Below are 24112 nucleotides of genomic sequence, written 5' to 3' on the forward strand. Positions count from 1 at the left end.
AATAATTAAAATAAAATAAATTAATAAAAGTACCGTTTTATAAAAGATAATTAAAAGTTCATATTAATATTACATAAATAGAAAAATAAAAAGGGAAAACATAAAAATATATATATATATATATATATATATATATATAATAATATATAAAATAAATAAAATTTATACTATATTTTTTTTTTTTTTTTATTTTATAGATGTATATGAAAATTATACATATATATATATATATATATATATATATATATATAAATATAATATATATATAATAATAAGTTTTATAATGAAAAAATAAAAAATTATTATAATATAAATAAAGAAAAGAAAAAAAAATAAATTTTATAAATTACTATATTAAAAATATAAATGGGCATTATTTTATATATAAAAAAATATTATTTTTATTTTTATATTATATTATTATTATATATTAATTATATTATAATTTTTATAATATTATATATATATATATATATATAATATATATAATATAATATATTTATTTATATGTTTTATTTTGTATGCACGCATATAAAACTATATCATAAGTATATAATATATATTATATATATATATATATATTTTCTATGATTAATAAAAAAAAAATAAAAAAATTACTATATATTTTTTATTTATAATTTTACATTTTTTATATCATTATTATTTTCTTATTTTGAATAGTAATAATAATTTGTGATTCTCATATAATATAAATTATATATATTATTATAGCAATGTTTGTTTATTTATTATATGATGTTATTTATAAATAATAATAAAATATATATATGATATATATATTTTTTATATATATGTATAAATATATATTTTTTTATAATTATATTATTCCAAATGAATTTAAAAAATTAACATCCTTAGAATTAAAATAAAAATGATGATATATAATGTATATTTAATAACGTCATTATTTTTTATAAAAAAAAATTTATAATAATTATAACATCGGTATTTGTTTATAACTTTATAATTCATACACAAAATAAATAGATAAATATAATAATTAGAAATAAGCAGTCCATTATTTCTTTTTTGTATATAAAATATATAATCTTTTGATATTATATAATAAATATATTTATGTATTTATATGTTGTATTTTTTATTTATTTATTTTTTTTTTTTAAATTTGTAATTCATAAAAAGTGTTCTATTTTGTTCTTTTGTTTAAAATTTTATATAATAAAAAAAAAAAAAAAAAAAAAAAATGCAGGAAATAATGCAAAAAGATAAAAGATAATAATTAAATGATAATTAAATAATATTATTCGCACAACATTTATATTCTTGTATATATATATATATATATATATATATATATATATAATAACAACGTAGAATATTAAAACAAAAAAATCTACACCATAGTAATTAATAATGAATATTTTTTTATGTAAACCATAATTAGTAACATACATATATATAAATATATGCATTTATTTTATTAAACAAAATGAACGGTAATAATTGTATTCAACAAAATGAATATACAGATATTGTAAATATGCAAAAAGGAAAGAGGAAAAGAAATGATGAAGAAGCTAGTGTGGGTTTAAATAATGTGGAAGAATTATATAACGACAGTAATATGTATAATAGTAATGTAGATTTGGATAATAATATAGATTCAAGTAATAGTCTATACAACTATAATAATACAGAAGGTAGTAAAAATAATTATATCAATGATAATTATGAAAATTATAACAAAACTAATGATGTAGAAAATTTGGAAAATAAAGATAATAGAAGAGGGGAATACTCAAACGGGAAAACAAATAATATTAATAATAATAATAATAATATTGTTGAGGAAAATAAAAAATGTTATGATGTTTGTACCATGTCACTTGACGAAAGTGAGCATGAAATTGTTATGGATAATGATAATGAAAGAAAAGGAGTAAAATCATTTAATGTAATAAATGAAAAAACGAATGTCGAAATATTTAGTGATGAAGAGTCTACGGAATCTGTTTCAAATGATTATGGAAAATATAAACATATGAACCCTGAAGAATTAATATCATTATACGAAAATGAAAATGATTTGAAAAATATGAAGGAGGAAAATATTCAATGTGATGAATATTTAGATAAAAATTATAAAGGACAAATAATTATTGATGGAAAAAATGAAGTAGATGAATTTCTATTGGTTTCAAGAATAGCACATGTAGATTTATGTAATCAAAAGGAAGAAAATGTATCAGAAATAAAAAACATGAATGAATTAAAAGTTTCATATGATTCTGGTATTTCCGATTCTGATGATTCGGATGATGAAAAAGAAACATATTGTCAAGAAAATATATTATGTGATGATAGACCTACAGATTCAGATTCCATTACCATGTTAAATGTAAAATCGAATAAATTAAAAGATAATTTGATAGTAGATGAGAAGTTTAAAAAAATGGATTTTGATTTAAACAAAATAGAAATGGAAGAACAAGATTATAATAAAGATAATGCAAATTTGAATGATGCTTATGAAGATAGGCGATCACATAATGATGTAGAAGAAGGTAAAATTAGTGAGTTGTTAATAGATGAATTAAATGAGGACATAATTTATGAAGGGACAGATGATGAAGAAAAGGATACAAAACAGATACTTAACAATATGGATAATACATTGGTTGTTTGTACTAATGATATAATAAATAATAATAATAATAATAATAATGTAGACAATTCAAAAGAAGAAGAAAATGTTGTATTAGAAAAAATAGAACCATCCATTTCATATGATGTGAAATTTTTAGAAAATAAAAATATGTGCAATAAAAAAATAAATCGAATAAGATTAATGGGGGTACCCGAAAGTGTAAATGAAAATATGGATATTAAAAAAATAGGAAAATTAATTCAATTCGAAAATGATATATTAACAATTCAGTCTGATCCTTGTGAACATTATTTAAGTGTTGCATCTGTTTTATGTTTAGAAAACCGTAAAATTATTGGCTGTATAATTAATGTAAATTCAAATGAAACGGAAGTTTTTTATTATGCCAAATTAATGTTTCCATATTTGAAAGATGAGATAAAAGAAAATATTGATATTTATGTGGATGTAAAACATTCTTTATATATGAATGAAGGTACAACCGGTATATGCTCAGAATTATTTGATGCTTTTAAAAATGCATCCATTCCATATGTCTTTATTAATTATAATGATTTGTATAACATTGCAGATTCGCAAATGCATGACAAAAGCACCAACAATAATAATAACAATATTGATAATAATAATAATAATATTGATAATAATAATAATAATAATAATAATAATATTAATAATCATAAAACTTTGAATAAAATAATTAATATATCACAACCAAGTTGTGTTGGTACTTATAAAACATTCAAAGATTTTTATACCCATAAAGTGTTAAAAAAAAATAGCATAAATAACAGTTATAAAAATATTTCAAAAACATTTGTTAAAACACATAATCCATATAAATATAAAACTCAAAAACCATCTGTAGATAATAATATAATGTATAAAAGTATAAATCATAAATATAAGAACTTAACATATGTCAATATAAGAAATAATCAACCAAATAATGTAAATAAAAATGTGAGTACAAATAATATCGTAACTCCTAATACATTATCGAATGGAAATAATTCCAATGTAACAATGAATATAAGAAATGTAAATTCAAAAAGTACATTTCAAGTTGGTTCAAGTAATCAGGTGAATAGTGATCGAAGTTTAATAAACAAAAATATTTATAATGTTCCTTTACATATGAATAATTTTTATGTACCATATAATTGTAATGAACCTAATATGAACACAAAGTATAATAAAAATTTCAATAATAATAAATATACACATAATTTTATCAATAATCCACAAAATTTGAATAATATAGCAAATAATATGACAAATCCTCCAAATTATGGATATAATACATACAGGAGATATAATTCCTTAAGTAGAACATATCATCAAAATAATATAAACTATGATATTAATATAAATACCTTCCAAAATGCAACAACAATTAATAATCCTAATGCTCCCCCATGTGTAGGAAATATGAATAATTTGAACAATATTAATAATATGAATAATGTAAATAATGTAAATAATGTAAATAATATAAATAATTTAAATAATGTAAATAATATAAATAACAATTATACATTTCTTAAAACACAACCGCGTAATAGTTTAAGTATAGACAACTCCAAAAGAATGAGCTTTAATCGAAATAGTTATATATCAAATGTTCCAACAAATAATTATAATAACAATTTTTATAATCAAATAAATATGAGTACAACAAATAATATAAATAAAACCCTAAAATAAAAGTGGCCATATATTTTTTTTTTTTTTTCCTTATTACTTAAAAATATATAAATATATGTAATATATGTATGTTATATTAACTTATATGCATATTTTATATATGAATGTAAATAATTTACATTAATTCATAATAATAATAATAATTATTTTTTTTTTTTTATAATTATGATATATATATATATATATATATATATATATTTATATATATGTTAACACAAAAATTTTGTATTGTTGATTTATATTTTTAATACATATATTTCAAATAGTTTTTTAATATATGATTATAATATTATTTAAATACCATTTATAATGTAATGGTGTAATTTTAAAATTTTAATATCATTTTGGTTTATAATATATCATATATATATGTATAACAATATATATACATGTATTTAATATTATTTATTTATTTTTTTACAAAACTTATTATTTATAATAATACATATTTATAAATAAAACCTACTTTTTTTTTCTAATAAAAAAATATTTGTTACTGGAAATTTTTGTTCTTTTCTTCGTATTCAATAAAATATTTTTATATACTTTTCTTTTTTTTGTCGTATTTTTAAATATATAAAATAATTCTACATAAATATTATTTATATGTATTTTAAAATTCACATATATATATATATATATATATATATTATATGTATATTATTTTTCCTTTAAAAAAAATATTTATATATATTATATAACAAATCCTATAAATTAATAATAAAAATCTAATAAAAAAAAAAAAAAAAAGAAAAAAAGAAAAAAAAGGGAAATAATAATAATTAAAAAAAAAAATTATATATATTTACAATTTTAATAACTTACTATATATTATAATATAAAAATTTTTAAAAAAGTAGAAGGATAAAATGTGAAAAAATTAATATATAAATATAATATATATATTATATATAAATATATATTTACTATATATATGTATAATAATATATAATATATAATTGTTAATTTGAACATGTAAAGATATATTATTTGATATTTCATTTTGTAAAATTAATATAGTATGAAATATTATTATATAAATATCTTAAAATGTTATTATTATTTTAAATACTAAGATATTTTTTATTATTAGCTTTTGCGTATTGTAATAATTGGAAAATCTGTTAATATATTAAATATATATATATATATATATATATATACATATGTATGTATTTATATTTATATTTATATATGTTTATATTTACATATATAGGTTGTTTTACTCCTCAATATTATGTACATATAATAGTTATAAATATATGAGTTTATGAAAAACTACAAATGGATAGTTTGTATGGTGATTTACCACCTCCAGTTTCTAGTAATAAAAAAACTGGAGGAAATAATGAAAAGAAAAATTTGATAAATGAGGAGAAGAATAATTATATTGGTTTCAATAAATTTTTAATAACTCCAGCTATTGTTCAAAAAAATATTGCAAATACAAAAAAGGAAAAAAAAGAATTGGAAAAAAAAAATTCAGGTAATGAAGATGAAGAAAATGAAGGACAAAGTGATGATGAAGAAGATATATTCTGGAACCATTTGAAAGATGGAAATGTAAAAAATAAAGTTGAAAAAAATAATTTAAATATAAAAAAAAAAGAAAAAATAAATGAGACTACTACTAATATAGAAATTATTAATATGAACAAGTCAATTCAAGATGATTTAAAAAAAATTAGTGACAGGTTAAATAAAATACAACATAATTATAAAAATGAACAAGTACCTATAAATAGTAACAAAAATATAAAAGAATTATTTGTTAACAACAATTTTGAAACAGATATCAAACATACAAAATCTAATCATTATCAAATAGATAATCTTTTAAATCACGAAAATATGGAAAATGATACTTTTCAATATGATTTATATGAAAAATATTTCATAGCAAATGCAAATGAAGATTATGAACCTAATAAGCCTAATGATCTTATTAAAATAATAAAAGAAAGAAAAAGAAAAAAAATTATTATGCTAGCTGAACAGAAGAAAAAACTAGAAATGGAAGAAATGGATGATTCTCCAGAAAAAGATACAAATAATGTAAATTGTTATGAAAGAAAAAATTCTAATATAAATTCATTAAAAAATATGGAATTAGATTATGAAAAAAAAAGGAAATTAAATGAATTTGATGATTTAAAAGGATATGACGAAGAAAGAAAAAAGAAAGAAACAGATATAAGAAAAAGTATAGATAATAATATGTCCAATCATCCATCTGATGATGATTATACATATAATTATGGTAATATTAATCATAATGAAAATTCATATAATTCAAATGATGATAACAAAGATACTACAACTTCAAAGAAAGATTTTGCTACCAGAATGATGGAAAAAATGGGATGGAAAAAAGGAGAAGGTCTAGGTAAAGACAAACAAGGTATTAAAGCCCCACTCATTTTAAAAAAAGTAGATAAAAGAAGTGGGGTTATAGTACAAGCACCAGTTATTTTAAAAAATAATGATTTAAATAATAAAGGTGAAAATTTATCAGTACCAAATGATTGTACCAGAATAGTTCACCTAACTAATTTAGTTACCCCAGAAGAAGTAGATGAAACATTGAAAGAAGAAATTGAAGAAGAAGCATCCAAATTTGGAAATTTATTAAATATAAACATTGTAGTTGATAAAAATTTACTTGATGCCCTTGCTGTCAAAATTTATTGTGAATATGAATCAAAAGATCAGGCGCAAAATGCTCTCAATACATTCAAAGGTAGAACATTTGCAGGAAGAAAAGTCCAAGCGTCTTTTGCTACTGAGGAAGAGTACGAAACTCTTGAAAATAATGATTGAAAAAAAATATAATATGTATACAACACATTGTTTTAATATACCTTCAAAATTAAGGATGTATAAATATATGTATTTGTAATTGACTTCAAGAATAAGCATAAGTAGGTGAATATATAATTCTAATAACATACACATACATATATTTATGTATGTATGTATGTATATTATTGTTTCACCTCTCCTTAATATTAATGTTTGATTATTACTCTTAATGATATTAAATTTGTTCTCACAAACATTTTTTTGTACTTTTTCCTTTTTATATATTTTTTTTTATTTATTTTTTTAGTTATGCATAATCATTATGATTTTTTTTTTTTTTTTTTTTTTTTTTTTTTTTTTTAATTTATTTACACTTATATATTCTTAATTTGATAAAATGTATATTTTTGCCTTATATACTAAAATTCCCTACTTTTTAATATATTTTTTTTTAATGTAATTGAATTTTTTATTTCGAAATTTTTTTTTTTTTAGTTTTACAAATTTATAACATATAAAGTATATACATATATATAATATATATATATATATATTTATTTATTTATTCCTTATTAGAAAGAATATAAATAATATTCCATTATTTTAATCAAAATTACATATATATGTTCTCATATTTTTACATGGATTAATTAATTCATGTATTATTATATAAAAGGAATATAAAATAAATATTCAACAATATGAATTGACATAATTATAATTTACTTATTCTCTTTTCTACTTTTCTCTTAAATGATACTTAAAAATAGAAAACGAGAAATTGTTTTCCATGATTTGAATAAACTTTTCATTGTAGTTGATGGTTTTAAATATGGAGCAGATTTTGTACTATATAAAAGTAAAACTTGAAGCAATATTATTATGAGTATATAAATTTAAAGAAAATATATATATATATATATATAAATATATATATATAACTTTTTATTTTTAGATAATGTTGATGAAGAACATGGATTTGCTCTAGTTTTTATAAAGGAGGAAAATATATGCTTAAATGAGAAAGAAAAAAACATAATTGTTAGAATATGTGAAAGTGTTAAAAAGAAGGTAAATCATATAAAAAAAAAAAAAGAAAAAGAAATATTTCTTTTATATCACAATTTATTATTAACATGTTATTATATTCTTTCATTTATGTTTTTTTTTTTTTTTTTTTTTTTATCGTCTTTCTTCTCTTTTGGAATTCTCTAGGCAATTATTGCTTATATTAATGAAGAGAATAAATCTATAAGATACGAAGAAGTTTTTAGAAAGAGAAAATGAATTATTATAATACATTAAATAGGATATAATATATATACAAGCTATTTGTGTGTACCCAAAAACACAGAAAATATATTTACTTTAATTTTTTTTTTATAAAATATTTATATTTTATTATTTCATCTTTTTTTTATATTTTCGTTACTTTTGGTCAATTCATTTTTTATATAATGATTAATAAAATTATTGTATCTACAGGTATTTTCAATAGAAATGGATATTACTATATAGTAATTCGAAGTTTTCAAATAGACAATAATATTTCAACAGAAATATTAAAACAAATGATATATAAATTTTAAGTAGTTAATTTAACATTAAAATGGAATATAAAAAATAAAAATATATATCAATAAATAGCTAAAACAATTAATGTATAAAAAAAAAAAAAAAATAAAATAAAATAAAAAAAAAAAAAAATAATAATAATAATAGCTAGTTTCATTTTTGGAAAAAAAAAAAAAAAAAAAAAATGGCTACATAGTCAATTTAAATATTGGATAAAAGAAAAATTTAAAAAAATAATTTATTAACATAAAAAAAAAAAAAAAAAAAAAAAAAAAAAAATCATTTATTTCTTTTTTTTTAATTTATTAGTATAGATTTTATTCATTCAAATTAAAAGTAATTATATTTTTGTCTTTTATTGAAAAATGTAATTTACGTAATATAAGTCCTGTATTCCTGTTTATTAATGACAAATTTAAAGGTAAGGCGTTATCTGTTAAGCACAATTGTATTAATAAGATATACACCATCAGTTTACATTTATACTGTTCTGTCATTATATAAGCATTATCCTTTTTAAGTAAAAATGTGTCTAAAAATTTATGAAGAAAGTTTGTGGGAAAATAATAATTTCCATTTGAGTATAATTCATTTAGTCTATTAATTTCTCTTTGGCTATTTTTAAATATTAAAAATCTGGATATGTTTTTTTGAGTGTAAAAAGAGGCATGTTGCAATGTTGCAAAGGATAGATAAGAATTTAAAATACAAAATAGAATTGATAATTGCTTTAATGCTAATTTCTTTTTAATTAAAAATGATGTATTTTTCTGAAAATATAAAATCATTTTATAACATAAAGGATGAATATCATTTTTGACAGTTTCAATATTAGTTTGTTCATATAATATACTTGAAAACAATGGAGTTTCAAAAGATTCATAAAAACCAACTAATAATAAACTTTGTAATGAAAATGAATTTAATATATTATTATCTTTTCTATTTTTTACATAGAAAGGTAAATAAAAATCAACTTCAAATGGTTTTGTCTCTTCATTATTTATTTCTAATTGGTTATTTTTTGCACTCCTTAACATTTTTCTTTGAGATGTATAATCTTTTTGAGCTTCTTTTACATGTTCGTCTTCTTGTTCGGGTAAAGCTAATTTGATTTCTTCTCTAAAATGCTTTATTTTTATTATATTAAAAATATATAAGAATTTAGGATATGTATATAAAATATAATATAATAATATGTGTCTATATTTATCTATAAGTGTATCAAAAAATTTACTATTTTCACTATTCCATCTATAATTTAATAAATATTCGTTTATTTTTATTTGTAAATTTTGTTCGGTTATATTATAATATTCATTTTTTATATATTGATTATTTAATATATCACTTCTAACATTTTTAATGAGTTGTTCATATATTTGATTTATATTATAACTAATATTTTTCAAAACGTGCTGTTTTGATAAATCAAAATGATTATAATGATTACTTAATAGCAAGTTTAAAGATACATCATAAATATTTTCATAATAGGAATTAATAATGATTCCATATAAATAATCTTTTATTAATTTCATATGGTTTTTTTTGAAAAAGCTATTTTTATATAAATTACAATAATTTTGTAATTTAAATTGAAGTCTATTAATCCACTTATGTGAATAAATTTCATTCCTTATAAAATTAGAATAATATTCTTTTTTCTTTTCTTCCTTTGAATTAACTATATAAGCTGATAATTCTGAATAATTATAAATATCAATTTTATATTTTTCTTCCTCTACATTTTCATCAATAATAACAATATATTCATTAATATTATATTTGTTTTTATTATTTATATAATTTTTACTATTATTATTATTATTATTATTATTATTGTTGTTGTTGTAAAAATTATTAAATTCCATATCACTTATAGATCTTTTTCTTCTAGATGATATTTGATTTTTCATATTTTTATAATCATTATAATTTTTTCTTATATCTGTACTTAAATTATTTTTCAAATATTCTATAGTATTTTTATATGCATTTACATATTCATTATTATTAATACAGAATATATCTATATTTCGATTTGATATATCATTACAGTTAATTTTGAATCCTATATATTTTGAATTAATTAAAGGGTGTAGAATGAAATTTTTTTTTATATGATTAATTTTATAGGTTTCTATAATATTATTTCTATGAAGATCTGTTAAAGTTTTATACGATTTTCCTTTTAAGAAATTTAATAAATTTTTAGCTTTTCCATAATTACATTTTACATCTTCATCAGAATCATCACTATCGACAACAACAGCTACTTGATTATTAATTTTATTTAAATATGTATCGAATGAATTATAATTTATTTTTTCAAATTGTCTATCATTCATATGTATATTTTCTTTATTAATAAAATGATATTTGGATGCAGTTTTATTTGAATTATCCCATGTATCATCAATAAATTGTTCATCAATGTTGGTTATTTTTTTAATATTTATATAATTTTTATAAATTTGGTTTAATGATAAAGAATTCATATTTTTTATATTTATTGAATTTCTCATATTACTTATTGAATTTCTTGTATTATTTATTGAATTTCTCATATTATTTATTGTAACACTTTGTCTTTCTGTTATATTTCTATTGTATGTTATATGCTTTAAATTATTTTGTTCATCCACATGATATAGATCTTCCATATCTGTTTCTTCTTCTCCTAGATTTACAATTTCTATATCTTTTTTAGTTAGCGACTTATTTTCTTTTACGTAATTATTCTTATCTGTATATAACACATCATAAAAATTATGAAATAATTTATCGAAAAAGACAGAAGAATAATTTTCATCATTTGTTATATTTCTTTTTAATATGTCAAAGAAATTGTTACTCATATGAAGAGACGGGTGTGAAGGATTCATATTATTAGTATTATTATTGTTGTTATTGTTAATGTGTCCTTTTAAATTATTTTCTACTGTACGTTTTAATTTCTTATAATTTAAAAAATTTGCACTTTTATATTTATTAAATATAAGATGTAACAAATTATAACCTATACTTCCATTTTTAATTCTTATTAATAAATCATTAAAATTTTCTTTTATATAATTTTCATGTAATATATGACAAAAAATATTATTTTTTGATAACATATATATACTCATATTTTCATGATATGATATTTCATATTCGACATTAATTGGTTTTATAGTTGTATTTGTATATTCATTTATATTTTTATTTTTTTTTTTTTTTATTTCTGAATCTCTATTTTTCATAAGAATATGGGTTAATAAATTGGGGGAATTATTATTATTATTATTATTAATATTATTACACTTTTCCATTTCACCAAGGGGAGAATAATTTAAATTTTCTTGTATAAGAATATAAAAAAGTAATTTGACATTTTCCTTACATTTTTTACAACCTTTGATAGATTTGCTGTTACATTCATGAGACTGAAATAATTTTTTTACATTTTCTAAGATTACATTATTATGGTGATCATTTTTATTAGAAGTGTCAAGTTTGTTTTTATTTTTTATTAATAATTTTTCTAGAAGTATATCATGATTATTGTAAATATAATCTAACAAGTTATATCTAACCATTCTATATAATATTCTCCTTTTTTTCTTTTCAACATATATTTTATTATTCTCATAGGAGTTAGATAAATATAATTTATGAAAAAGTTTATTTAAATTATATTTATCTGCAAGTTCCATATTTTTTTTAAAAAAATTAATTTGCAAAATTCTTTTTTCTCTTTTTTTTGATGTTTTGATAATTTTAATTAATTCTCTTAAATATATAGGATATCTATTTAATAGGTCTATTTTTTTTTGTTTATATATATTATTATCTTTTCCTTTTTTTGGTTTTAATTTAATATTACAAGAATCATTATTATTATTTGATAAATTATTTCTTATATTATTTAATTTATCTTCATTATTTTTATTTTTAATAAAATTATTTCTAATTTTTTTATCGATAATAATTTCCTCTTCACTTGAAGTATATATTTCACTATCATCATCATAATCAAAAATAAATTTGTTATTATGTATAAATAAATTATTATCTATCATATTATATAATTCTTTATTATCATTATGATAAGATTCAGATTGTATATTATTATTACTACCATAATTATTATAATCATTATTATCAACAGATTCTTTGATATTACACTTTTCATATTGCATATATTTTTTCTGACCATTTATCATAATATCATTTAAATTTTTATAAGTATATAAATATCTTTGTATAATTTCTAAACAATTATCAAAAAAATGATCAAAATTACAATTTGTTTCAACATGATCAAAAAGAAAATCATCAAGATCTCTTTTTATTATATTTTTGGATTCATTTCGTTTTTTTATAACTTTTTCTTTCAACTTTTTTAAATCTCGAAGATGACCTTTTAATATCTCCGCATTATATTTCTCATCATCTTCAATAAAATTTATATTACTTTTATTTAATCCTCGTTTTAAGGAAACTAAAACAAGGCTATTTCGGCTGTCATTCCTTCCTTCTTCCATTTCAACCTTTTACTTTTATTTATTCGTCTTTTTATAATATATATAAATAAATATAAATATGTATATATAAATAGATTTATACGTATATATATTTTTTTGTACTAACAAATAATACCTATATATATTTATATATATATAATAACATATTGCTGAAAATAATTTTATACGTATTTTTATACTATTTTTTTAATAATTTTGTTATGAGGACCATATTTAATTTTTATATACGTTTCCTTTAAATAGTTCCCCCCTTAATTTACTTTTATTATATTTTATAATTAAAACATAAATATAATTATTAATTAATAAATAAGAATTCTTGATATAAATATAAATATGCTTTTCTGTCACCTTGATTTAATCATAAAAAAACATATTCCTTAAACATTACAATATTTTTCTCAGATATAGAAAAAAATTATATATATATTTTATATTATTATTTTTTAATTTGTTTTCCCGTTCTATATTTCAGATATATCTTTTTTTTTAATATTATAATATAAATAAGAAATATATTATAAAATATAGAACATGAAAAAAATGTGAATCACGTATAAAAAAAAAAAAAAAAGAAAAAAAAAAAGAAAAAAGAAGAAATTATATATATATATATATATAAATATATATTTTTATATATATATATCAATGCAGCAACATTATTTTATTTAATTAAAAGGTTATTTATTATTCTTCATATTTATTATAAAATATACATGTATAAAATATTAATATTTTATTTTACTATATTTTTTATAAATTCTTAAAATAATATTATATATTACATATTATATATATAATATATTTAATCCATATAAATAAATAAATATATATATATATATATCATTATTTATTTTTGGTTTTTATATAAATATAACCTTAAGGGGTATATATATATATATATATATATATCATTATTTATTTTTGGTTTTTATATAAATATAACCTTAAGGGGTATATATATAATATATATATATCACATCATAAGTAATGTAAAAGTATATACAATGCATATTATATAATAATATATATATATATATATATATATATATATATATATATATATTTATTATTTATATTATATATGAATAATTATTATATATAGTATAAATAAATAAAAAAAAAAATATAATTTTTTTACATATTTTATTATATATTATTACATTGTAGAATTGAAATTAAAATTACAAAAAAAAATATATATATATGAAAAAATTAAAAAACCAATTATTTCTCATATATATTTTTGATTCATTTAAAATAATATGTTTCGATTGTTTGTGTTTTTTCTTATTTCTATATATAATAAATAAATAAATAAATAAGCCCGATATGTTCTAATAATTTTCCATTTCGTATAATTCAATGTAAATATTGTATTTATTATTTTATTTCCTTTAAACTTTAAAATATAAAAAAAACATACATATATTATAGATATAATAAAAAGTGTTCATAATTAATGAAGAAGAATAAAATAATATATTACAATATAATTATAATGATATTATAAAAAATAAAAATAAATATATATGTATATTATTTAATTACAACAATTAATGAACATGTTAATTTATTTGGTTTTTTTTTTTTTTTTTTTTTTGATTTATTCTGTTTAAGAAATTTTATTATTTTATCATTTTAATTTAAGAACATACTTCCTTAAATATTACAATTTAAAAAAAAAAGAAAAAAGAAAAAAAGTATTTAATATAATAATGAGACATATATATATATTAATATAATATAATATTATATTATATTATATGTACAATTTAATTATTATTATAAAAAGTAATAGATAAAAAAAAAAAGAAAAGTAATCTTCCTACTTTCCTTTATTCCTTAACTTTTAACTAAGTTTCAATAAAAGCATATTTTTTATGGTATAATCAAAATATAGATAAATAAATATATTATATATATATATATATATATATATATATATATATGTATGTATTTATATATGTATTTATATATATAACAATGGTTTCTTATTTCATGTATTTATTATCACAGAATGTCTATTTTAATATTATGAAATAAAAATATGTTCTATTTTGTTGGTTTTATGCTTTTATATAAAAGACCTTAATAAATTAATCCTTTTTATGTTATGTATATAAAATGTTCAAAACAATTTCTTACATTAATAAAAAGAAAAAAAAAAAAAGAAAAGTAAAACATATGCAAAATTATACATATTATATGTATATATATAATAAGGGTTGCCTGTGTAGTACATATATATATATATATATATATATATATATATATATTATAAAAAAAAAAAAAAAAAAAAAAAATATTTTATTTATCATGTAAAAATATATAAATAAATAAATAAATAAATATATATATTTATATATATTTATATATATTTATATTGTCTCAATTGATTTTATTATTATTATATTTTTTTGTGAAATAACAAAAATATTATCCATAAATAAATAAATAAATAAATAAATATATATATATATATATATATATATATATATATTTATTTATATTTATATTTATTTTTATTTTTATATTTATGGGTATACCTATATATTTATCATATATACATATATATAATGCCATCATCCTCTGTTTATTGTAAAAACAAACAAATATGTATTATAAAAGCAAGCCTCAAAAATTGTTCATTAAAAAAAAGTGGAGTTAATATAAGTATACCCCTCCCAAACAATAGTTATAAAAAAAATAAAATAGTAAATAATATATATAATGGAAAAGACAAGAAAGAGGAAAATAAAATACATCAAGATAAATATGTAGAATATGAAAAGGTGGGGTATGAAAATATAAAAGAATATATAAAAAGTAACTCCTACAAAGCAATTCATTTATGTAAAAATAATAAGGTGAATATGAAATCTTGTTTTTCATATTCAAATAATACAGGGGATGTTAATACAATAGGAAAAAAGGATAGTTATAAAAAAAATATTAACCTTACAATGTCATCAAATAATCAAATAAAATATGATCATATTAAAAACTATAATATTGAAAGGTATAAAAATAATATTATAAAAAGGAAAAGTGAACCTATAGGAAAAACAAAATTATTTATATATAATAAATTAAATGAAAAGAACATGTACAAATATAATCATAAAGATGATCACAATATTTATCATAAAATGAAAGAAAGAAATAAATATAATATAAACGAAAAAGGTATGTCTAAAATTTTTAATACTCATAAAATTGGTAAGAAAATGTGTAAAAATGTATGTTCAAAGAAAAATTTATGTAATATTCAAAAGAATGTTTTTATAAAAAATGACAACGCCATTAAATATAATAATATTTATAATAATATCTATAATAACACAAAGGATAAAAAAGAAAAAAATAATGGGGAATTAATAAAATCTAAAACAACCATGTTAAACACACCCATAAGGAAGTGCAAAATAAGACATATTATTGTGAGTGCAAGTTTTATAAATAAAAAGAATATCAAAGAATTAAATAAAATAATGTTGAATAATAAACACAAAAGTAAACTAAATAATAAAGAAAATAATATAATCAATGTAAAAGAAAATATTCATTTAAATGATCTATCTAGTAATATATATGAAGAACACAAACATAACTATGATATCCATAAGGATAATAAAAATTCATCTATGGATTATACGAATGAAATGTGGATAAAAGAAAATGAATATTTAGAAGAAAACAAAAAAAATAAATATAAAATTATTGTTGTAAAAAATAAAAAGAAAGAAATTGGAAATTATATTGTCACGAAAAAAAAAATTGGGAAAGGGACGTTTGGTAAAGTTTGTTTAGGTATACATATATATACACACGAAATTGTTGCTATCAAAATATTGAATAAAAAAAGGTTAATTGAAATTATAAATTATGATAAGATAATAAAAGAAATAGAAATACATAAAAATATTAATCATAATCATATATGTAAATTTTATGATGTATATCAGAATAAAAATAATATATATATGATATTAGAATATGTAGAAAACGGTAACCTACTAACCTATATTTATAATAATTATAATATTAATGAAAATAATGCTAGGAGAATTTTATATCAATTAATAAATGCAATCGAATATTTACATGAGATAAAGATAGTACACCGAGATTTAAAACCTGAAAATATTTTATTAGATAATAATAATAATGTGAAATTAATAGATTTTGGTCTATCAACAATTTATAGAAAAAATTGTTTATTAACTACATCATGTGGTTCTCCTTTTTATACCTCTCCTGAAATATTACTTGGACAAAAATATGAAGCTGAGTTAACAGATGTGTGGTCCCTAGGTATTATTCTTTTTTTATTACTAAACCATCGTCTTCCTTTTAATAATAGTGATATGAATAAATTATTTACACAAATCATAAAAGGTATATTATATTTTCAACCTTATGTATCTAAAAATGCAAAACACTTATTACAAAATATGTTAAATGTAAATTTTAAAAAACGTTTTACAATGAATAAAATTAAAAATCATATATGGTTTACTACACATCCTATGAAAATCATGCTATCAAATAATATTTCAACGACTTGTAATTTAATTGATTGTAATACGTGTTGGTACAAATATATAATATATAAAAAAAATAATTCTTATTACAACGATATGATTATAAATAAAATAAGTAAAATGTATAATATAAATAAACGATATATAAATAAACAATTAATAAATAAACATAAGAATTATGTAAAAACAGCTTATGATCTTTTGATAAATAAAATTATCAGAAATTTAGCAAACCATGGGGACATATATTCACGACATCTAATTATTACAAGAAACGGTCATAATAATATTCAAGAAAGAATTTTTCATTATAAGACAGATGGATTATGAAAAAAAAACAAAAAAAAAAATAAAATGGACTACACATATGGTATCTTTATATTTCCAATACATATAATGAAGAGATAAAAAAAAAAAGAAATAAAAATAAGAAGCTCAAGTGGGCAAAAATAAGATATAAAAAAATATATGTATATACCGTAATATAAAATATAAACATAATTGTTTTTTTTTATTTTTTTTTATTTTTTATTTTTTTATTTTTTATTTTTTTGTTTAATACTAACAATATGATAACACATATATGTATCCATATTTTTATATGCTACAAAAAATTAATTAAACTTTTTATCATCATAATCATCTTTTTATAATTATTTATCAAAATATACTATATTAAATAAATACAAAACACAAAATTAGATAAAATATAATATATTTTTAAATTGTAAAAATAATAGGTGTGTATTTTATATTATTATTATAAATATCTTAAAATATAATGAAATAATATAATATTATAGAATCGGCTGTTAATTAAGAAAAAAAAAAAAATATAAAAGGACCATAGATAAATATATCTAAAACATTATAATTACACAAATTTGTTTCTCAAAAATGAATAAATATAAATATATATATATATATATATATATATATATATATATATTAATGAAATGAATATTATATATTGAACAAGGAAGAATATATAAATAACCTTTTTACTATTATATTTATATTTTTGTTTTTATAATATATAATAACCATTTTCTATAACATTAAATGGATTTTATAATGTTATTATAATTCACATAAATTAATATCAAATTTATTTTATATGTTTTTTTTTTTTTTTTTCACATATATATATATATATATATTTTATTTATTCTACATTATTTGTTGTTTTTTTATTTTCACACATAATCCAATTATACATATATGAACATTATGATCTTGTTAAATTATATTTTTTTTTTTTTTTTTTTTTTTTTTTTTTTTTTTTTTTTTTCTTCTTATATTAAAATATCCTTAAAGGAGTAGAAGAATAAATATCAGAAAAATACAATTTAGAAGGAAAAACAATAAAAATAAATATACTATAAATAATAAAATAAATATTATATATATATATATATATATATATATAATATTATTATATATATAAAAAGAAAAAAATATAACTGAAAAAAAATGAAAAAGAAATTTATTATAGATCTTTTTTTTTTTTTTTTTTTTTTTTTGAACATATTATAAATATATGTATATATATATATATATAATATATAATATATATTTTATATAATTATTTAATATATAGTTCGTTCATTTAAAGAGAAAAATAAAAATAGCAGAAACAAATATAATATTATAATATGTATAATTTATATATAGTATATAAATAAGCCTAGGAATTGATATTTTAAAAAAATAGTTACATTCTCACTATGTTTTTTTTTTATATATAATATTTTATAAAATGTTTAAGAGAAACTGATATATTTTTATCCTACATAATGATGATAAATATTTTATATATATATATATATATAAATATACATATACATATATTGATTTCTTTATTATTATATATTAAATTTTTATTCTCGTTAAAATTAATCATAATATTTCTATATATATTTATTATGTAATTTTTTTATATTGAATTTATTTATTATTATCAATATATTGTATATTAATTATTATATATATATATATATATATATATATATATATATATATATATATATATATTATTTATATATAATAGTTTTCTTTTATAGTTTAAGTTTTTTTTTATTTGATATAGAAACTGAACTGTGAACACGTTTTATTTAATTAATAATATAATATTTATATTACTGTATAAAAAAAAGCAAAAGAAAGAAAAAAAAAAAAAAAACATATACATATAATATATAATATATATATAATTAAATAGTTTTAAAATATATATTATTATGTATATAATATATAAAAAAAAAAAAAACCTACCATTTATGATTTCATAAAATTTATATTAATGTATATATATATTTATATTTATTTTTTTTTTTTTTCTTCGATCTATATAAATAAATGTAGAACTTTTACTTTGAAATGCATAATATATAAATATATTGAATTAAAATTTTATAATATTTATAATACATTTCTTTATATATATATATATATATATATATATTTTTTTTTTTATAATTATAAAAAAGTTATAAATATTAGTAAATAATAGTTAAGAAAACTAATATTATATATTTAAATATATATATATATAATAATAATACCTTGTGAATATAAAAATACCCATATATATATTATATATATATATATATATATATTTACATTTATGTGTTAAAGTGAAAAATGCGTGTTATTAAAAAATTAATATAAAATTATATTGTAAATATAAACTCAGCACACAAACATATATATGTCATAATATATTATACACATATATGTAATATACATATATATATATATATATATATATATATATATATATATGTGTAGATATATATTATTTAATTTTTTTTTTAATTTTTTTCTTTAATTTTTTTTTTTAATTTTTTTTTTTTTTTTTTTTCTTCTTCTTTCTTTTTTTTTTTTTAAATATGCAATTGAATTTTCTTTTGTTTGTTTTTATATTTTTAATGGTATTCCATTTAAATATTTTTAATAAGGGTAAGAGGCAAAATTTAGTATCGGCTTATTTAAATCATTTTAAAAAGTCATATTTTAGTGGCGTTACGAGCGGATCTGATTGTGTAAATAAAAGTGAAGTGAGTAGTGATAATAATAATAATAATAATAATAATAATAATAAGATAGCACATAATTTTTTCTCCAAAAAATATCAGAGAAATTTCGAGAATAATAATTTAAGTGAGAATCAAGAAAATAATAAGAATATAATATATAGTGGTTCCAATATATTTAAGAATATATATAATACCGAAATGATGAGTAATAATAATACCGTTGATGTTAACATGATGGATAATAATCCTGCTGCTAGATTAGAAGAATTAAGAACTATTATGAAAAAGAATAAGATTGATGTATATATTTTAATTAATAGTGATGAACACAATTCTGAAATAATAAATGAGAAAGATAAAAAAATTGTAAAAATTACAAATTATAGTGGTGCTGATGGTATATTAATAGTAACAAAAGATAAACCCATATTATATGTCAATGCATTATATGAATTACAAGCTATGAATGAATTAGATCAGAATTTATTTACATTAAGAATTAGTAGAATTGATAATAGAGATGAAATTTTTGAAACAATATCATCTTTAGAATTTAATACTATAGCCTTTGATGGAAAAAACACTAGTGTTGTGTTTTATGAAAAATTAAGAAAAGCTCTTTTAAATGCATATCCAAAAAAAAAAATTGTAGAAAAAATTATATATAATAATAATTTTGATGATGTTAATAAAAAGGATGATGAAAATGTATTAAATTTTCTTGTTTTGGAAAAATCATTAGTGGAAATTAAAGATTATCCTGTTAATAATAAAACTTTATATATACATGATAGAAAATATAATGGTGCATGTGCAGGTGAAAAAATTGATAAATTAAAACAATCGCTTATGTATGATATTAAAAATGTAGATAATTTACTTTTATCAGAATTAGATGAAATTGCATATCTTTTAAATTTAAGAGGTTATGATTATCAATATTCACCATTATTTTATTCTTATTTATTATTTCAATTTGATAGAGAAGAACAAGATTTCTCTAAAATCGTATTCTTTACAACAGTAAAAAATTTACCAGCAGATGTTAAAAATCTTTTAGAAATTAATAAAGTTATTGTAAAAGAATATGAAGAAATTGTACCATACCTTAGAGATGTAGTTATCCCATCCATACCAAAACATAATGATGATAATCCTGATTTCAAAAAATATGATATCTCATTAAGCCCATATATCAATTTAATGATATATAAACTATTTGATAGAAAAAATGTTCTTTTACAAAATTCACCTGTAGTTAAAATGAAAGCAGTAAAAAATGATGTAGAAATTGATAATATGAAACAAGCACATATATTAGATGGTCTTGCTTTATTACAATTTTTCCATTGGTGTGAACAGAAAAGAAAAACAAAAGAATTATTTAATGAAACAGAAATGTCTTTAAGACATAAAGTAGATTATTTTAGATCAACCAAGAAAAATTTTATCTTCCCATCCTTTTCAACCATATCAGCAAGTGGTCCTAATGCAGCCGTTATTCATTATGAATGTACAGATAAAACAAATGCTACCATTAAACCAGCTATTTATCTTTTAGATTCGGGAGGACAATATTTACATGGAACTACTGATGTTACTAGAACGACACATTTTGGGGAACCCACGGCTGAAGAAAAGAGAATTTATACATTAGTATTAAAAGGACATTTACGTTTAAGAAAAGTTATCTTTGCATCTTATACAAATTCATCTGCTTTAGATTTTATTGCACGTGAAAATTTATTCAACAACTTTATGGATTATAATCATGGTACTGGTCATGGTGTTGGTTTAACTCTCAATGTACATGAAGGTGGCTGTTCTATAGGCCCAGTAGGTGGAGCACCTCTTAAAAAAAATATGGTCCTTTCTAATGAACCAGGATATTATATGAAAGATAAATTTGGGGTACGTATAGAAAATATGCAATATGTTATTAGCAAAGAAATTACAGATACGACTGAATACCTTTCATTTGATGATTTAACTATGTACCCATATGAAAAGAAATTATTAGATTTCTCACTTTTAACAAACCAAGAAATTAAAGAACTTAATGAATATCATACAACCATTAGAAATACATTATTACCCTTAGTTAAACAAAGCCCACAAGAATATGGAGAAAGTGTTGAAAAATATTTAATAGAAATAACAGAACCAATTGCGATTCATAACAATTAATGTGTATACCTTAGGATTTTTATTATTCATAATCTTTATATTCTGTATCCCATTTTTGTTTTTCCAATTTTTTTTCTTCTTATTTGTCATTACCACTACTTTACTCCTTTTTGTTATAAGCTTTTATATATATATTTATATATATACATACAAAATCACTTTTTTAGTTTGACCATATTAAATTAGTATATAGGACGAACGATTTTTATATGCACTTATATATATATATATATGTAGGAGTGTATTTTTTTTTATATTTATTGATATACATTTTTTTTTTTATAAATATAATCACCAAAATGGAAAGAAAAAGAAAAAAAGAGAAAACATGTTATATAAATATATATATATGTTATATATATTGTTACGAAACTTTTAAAACATTTATATTAAATATGAATATTTATTTTGATGCAAGGGCACATTTTTAATTAAAAAGGAATAATTTAAATTAAAAAATTATAAACAAATTTGTTTTTAATTTTTTCATTTTCTCGACAAAAAAAAAAGAAAAAAAAAAAAAAAAAATTACCACAGTTGAATAAAAACAAAAAAGATAAATATTACATTATATTTTAATATATATATGTTGAGGAGAATTAAAAATATTATACATGTAATTATTTTTATAAAAAGAAATAAAGCAAAACATGCACTCGAAAATGTTTTTTTATACCTTATAATAATTATGTATACTACATTTTAGACAACATCATCTTCATAATTATAACATATATTTTTATAATATATGTATAATAATTTTTTCATTTCATTTTTTCTTCATATTTTATTTTATTTTATTTATTTATTGAAGAAATTTCACATTTTTTCATATATTATATAAAAAAATTAAAAGTTGGTACTTTTCCAAAATGAAAATTTTAATTATTATTTTCTTCAAAAATGAAATATATTAATATAATGTATTAATTTGAAGAAAGAAAGAAAGAAAGAAAGAAAAAAAAAAAAAATCCATAAATATGAATATAAAAAAATATACATTTATATTTATTTATTTTTACTTTTTTTTTTTTTTTTTTTTGATATATCTTTTTAAAATTGGCCCTTGAACTT

At 17.3% G+C, this 24112-nt stretch overlaps 6 protein-coding genes across 6 annotated transcripts; 5 read left to right on the forward strand and 1 right to left on the reverse strand.

Moving 5' to 3' along the window:
• Positions 1–1471: 1471 nt before the first annotated feature.
• Positions 1472–4357, forward strand: PF3D7_1453900 (conserved Plasmodium protein, unknown function; the record flags this gene model as incomplete). Its single annotated transcript, XM_001348650.1, has 1 exon — positions 1472–4357. One exon carries the CDS (start codon positions 1472–1474, stop codon positions 4355–4357), a length of 2886 nt encoding a protein of 961 aa, XP_001348686.1.
• Positions 4358–5641: 1284 nt separating this feature from the next.
• On the forward strand, positions 5642–7177 carry PF3D7_1454000 (RNA-binding protein, putative; the record flags this gene model as incomplete). Its single annotated transcript, XM_001348651.1, has 1 exon — positions 5642–7177. One exon carries the CDS (start codon positions 5642–5644, stop codon positions 7175–7177), a length of 1536 nt encoding a protein of 511 aa, XP_001348687.1.
• A 735-nt stretch (positions 7178–7912) lies between these two features.
• On the forward strand, positions 7913–8446 carry PF3D7_1454100 (tRNA intron endonuclease, putative; the record flags this gene model as incomplete). The annotated part of the gene is made up of 3 exons (XM_001348652.1): positions 7913–8018; positions 8115–8230; positions 8375–8446. The coding sequence occupies 3 exons, from the start codon at positions 7913–7915 to the stop codon at positions 8444–8446; spliced, it is 294 nt and encodes a 97-aa protein (XP_001348688.1).
• Positions 8447–9051: 605 nt separating this feature from the next.
• PF3D7_1454200 (conserved Plasmodium protein, unknown function) lies at positions 9052–13266 on the reverse strand (the record flags this gene model as incomplete). Its single annotated transcript, XM_001348653.1, has 1 exon — positions 9052–13266. The coding sequence occupies one exon, from the start codon at positions 13264–13266 to the stop codon at positions 9052–9054; it is 4215 nt and encodes a 1404-aa protein (XP_001348689.1).
• A 2579-nt stretch (positions 13267–15845) lies between these two features.
• Positions 15846–18143, forward strand: PF3D7_1454300 (SNF1-related serine/threonine protein kinase KIN; the record flags this gene model as incomplete). The annotated part of the gene is made up of 1 exon (XM_001348654.1): positions 15846–18143. The coding sequence occupies one exon, from the start codon at positions 15846–15848 to the stop codon at positions 18141–18143; it is 2298 nt and encodes a 765-aa protein (XP_001348690.1).
• Positions 18144–20704: 2561 nt separating this feature from the next.
• On the forward strand, positions 20705–23038 carry PF3D7_1454400 (aminopeptidase P; the record flags this gene model as incomplete). The annotated part of the gene is made up of 1 exon (XM_001348655.2): positions 20705–23038. The coding sequence occupies one exon, from the start codon at positions 20705–20707 to the stop codon at positions 23036–23038; it is 2334 nt and encodes a 777-aa protein (XP_001348691.2).
• Positions 23039–24112: the final 1074 nt, after the last annotated feature.

Source organism: Plasmodium falciparum (assembly GCF_000002765.6).
Source record: "Plasmodium falciparum 3D7 genome assembly, chromosome: 14".
NCBI lineage: Eukaryota > Apicomplexa > Aconoidasida > Haemosporida > Plasmodiidae > Plasmodium > Plasmodium falciparum.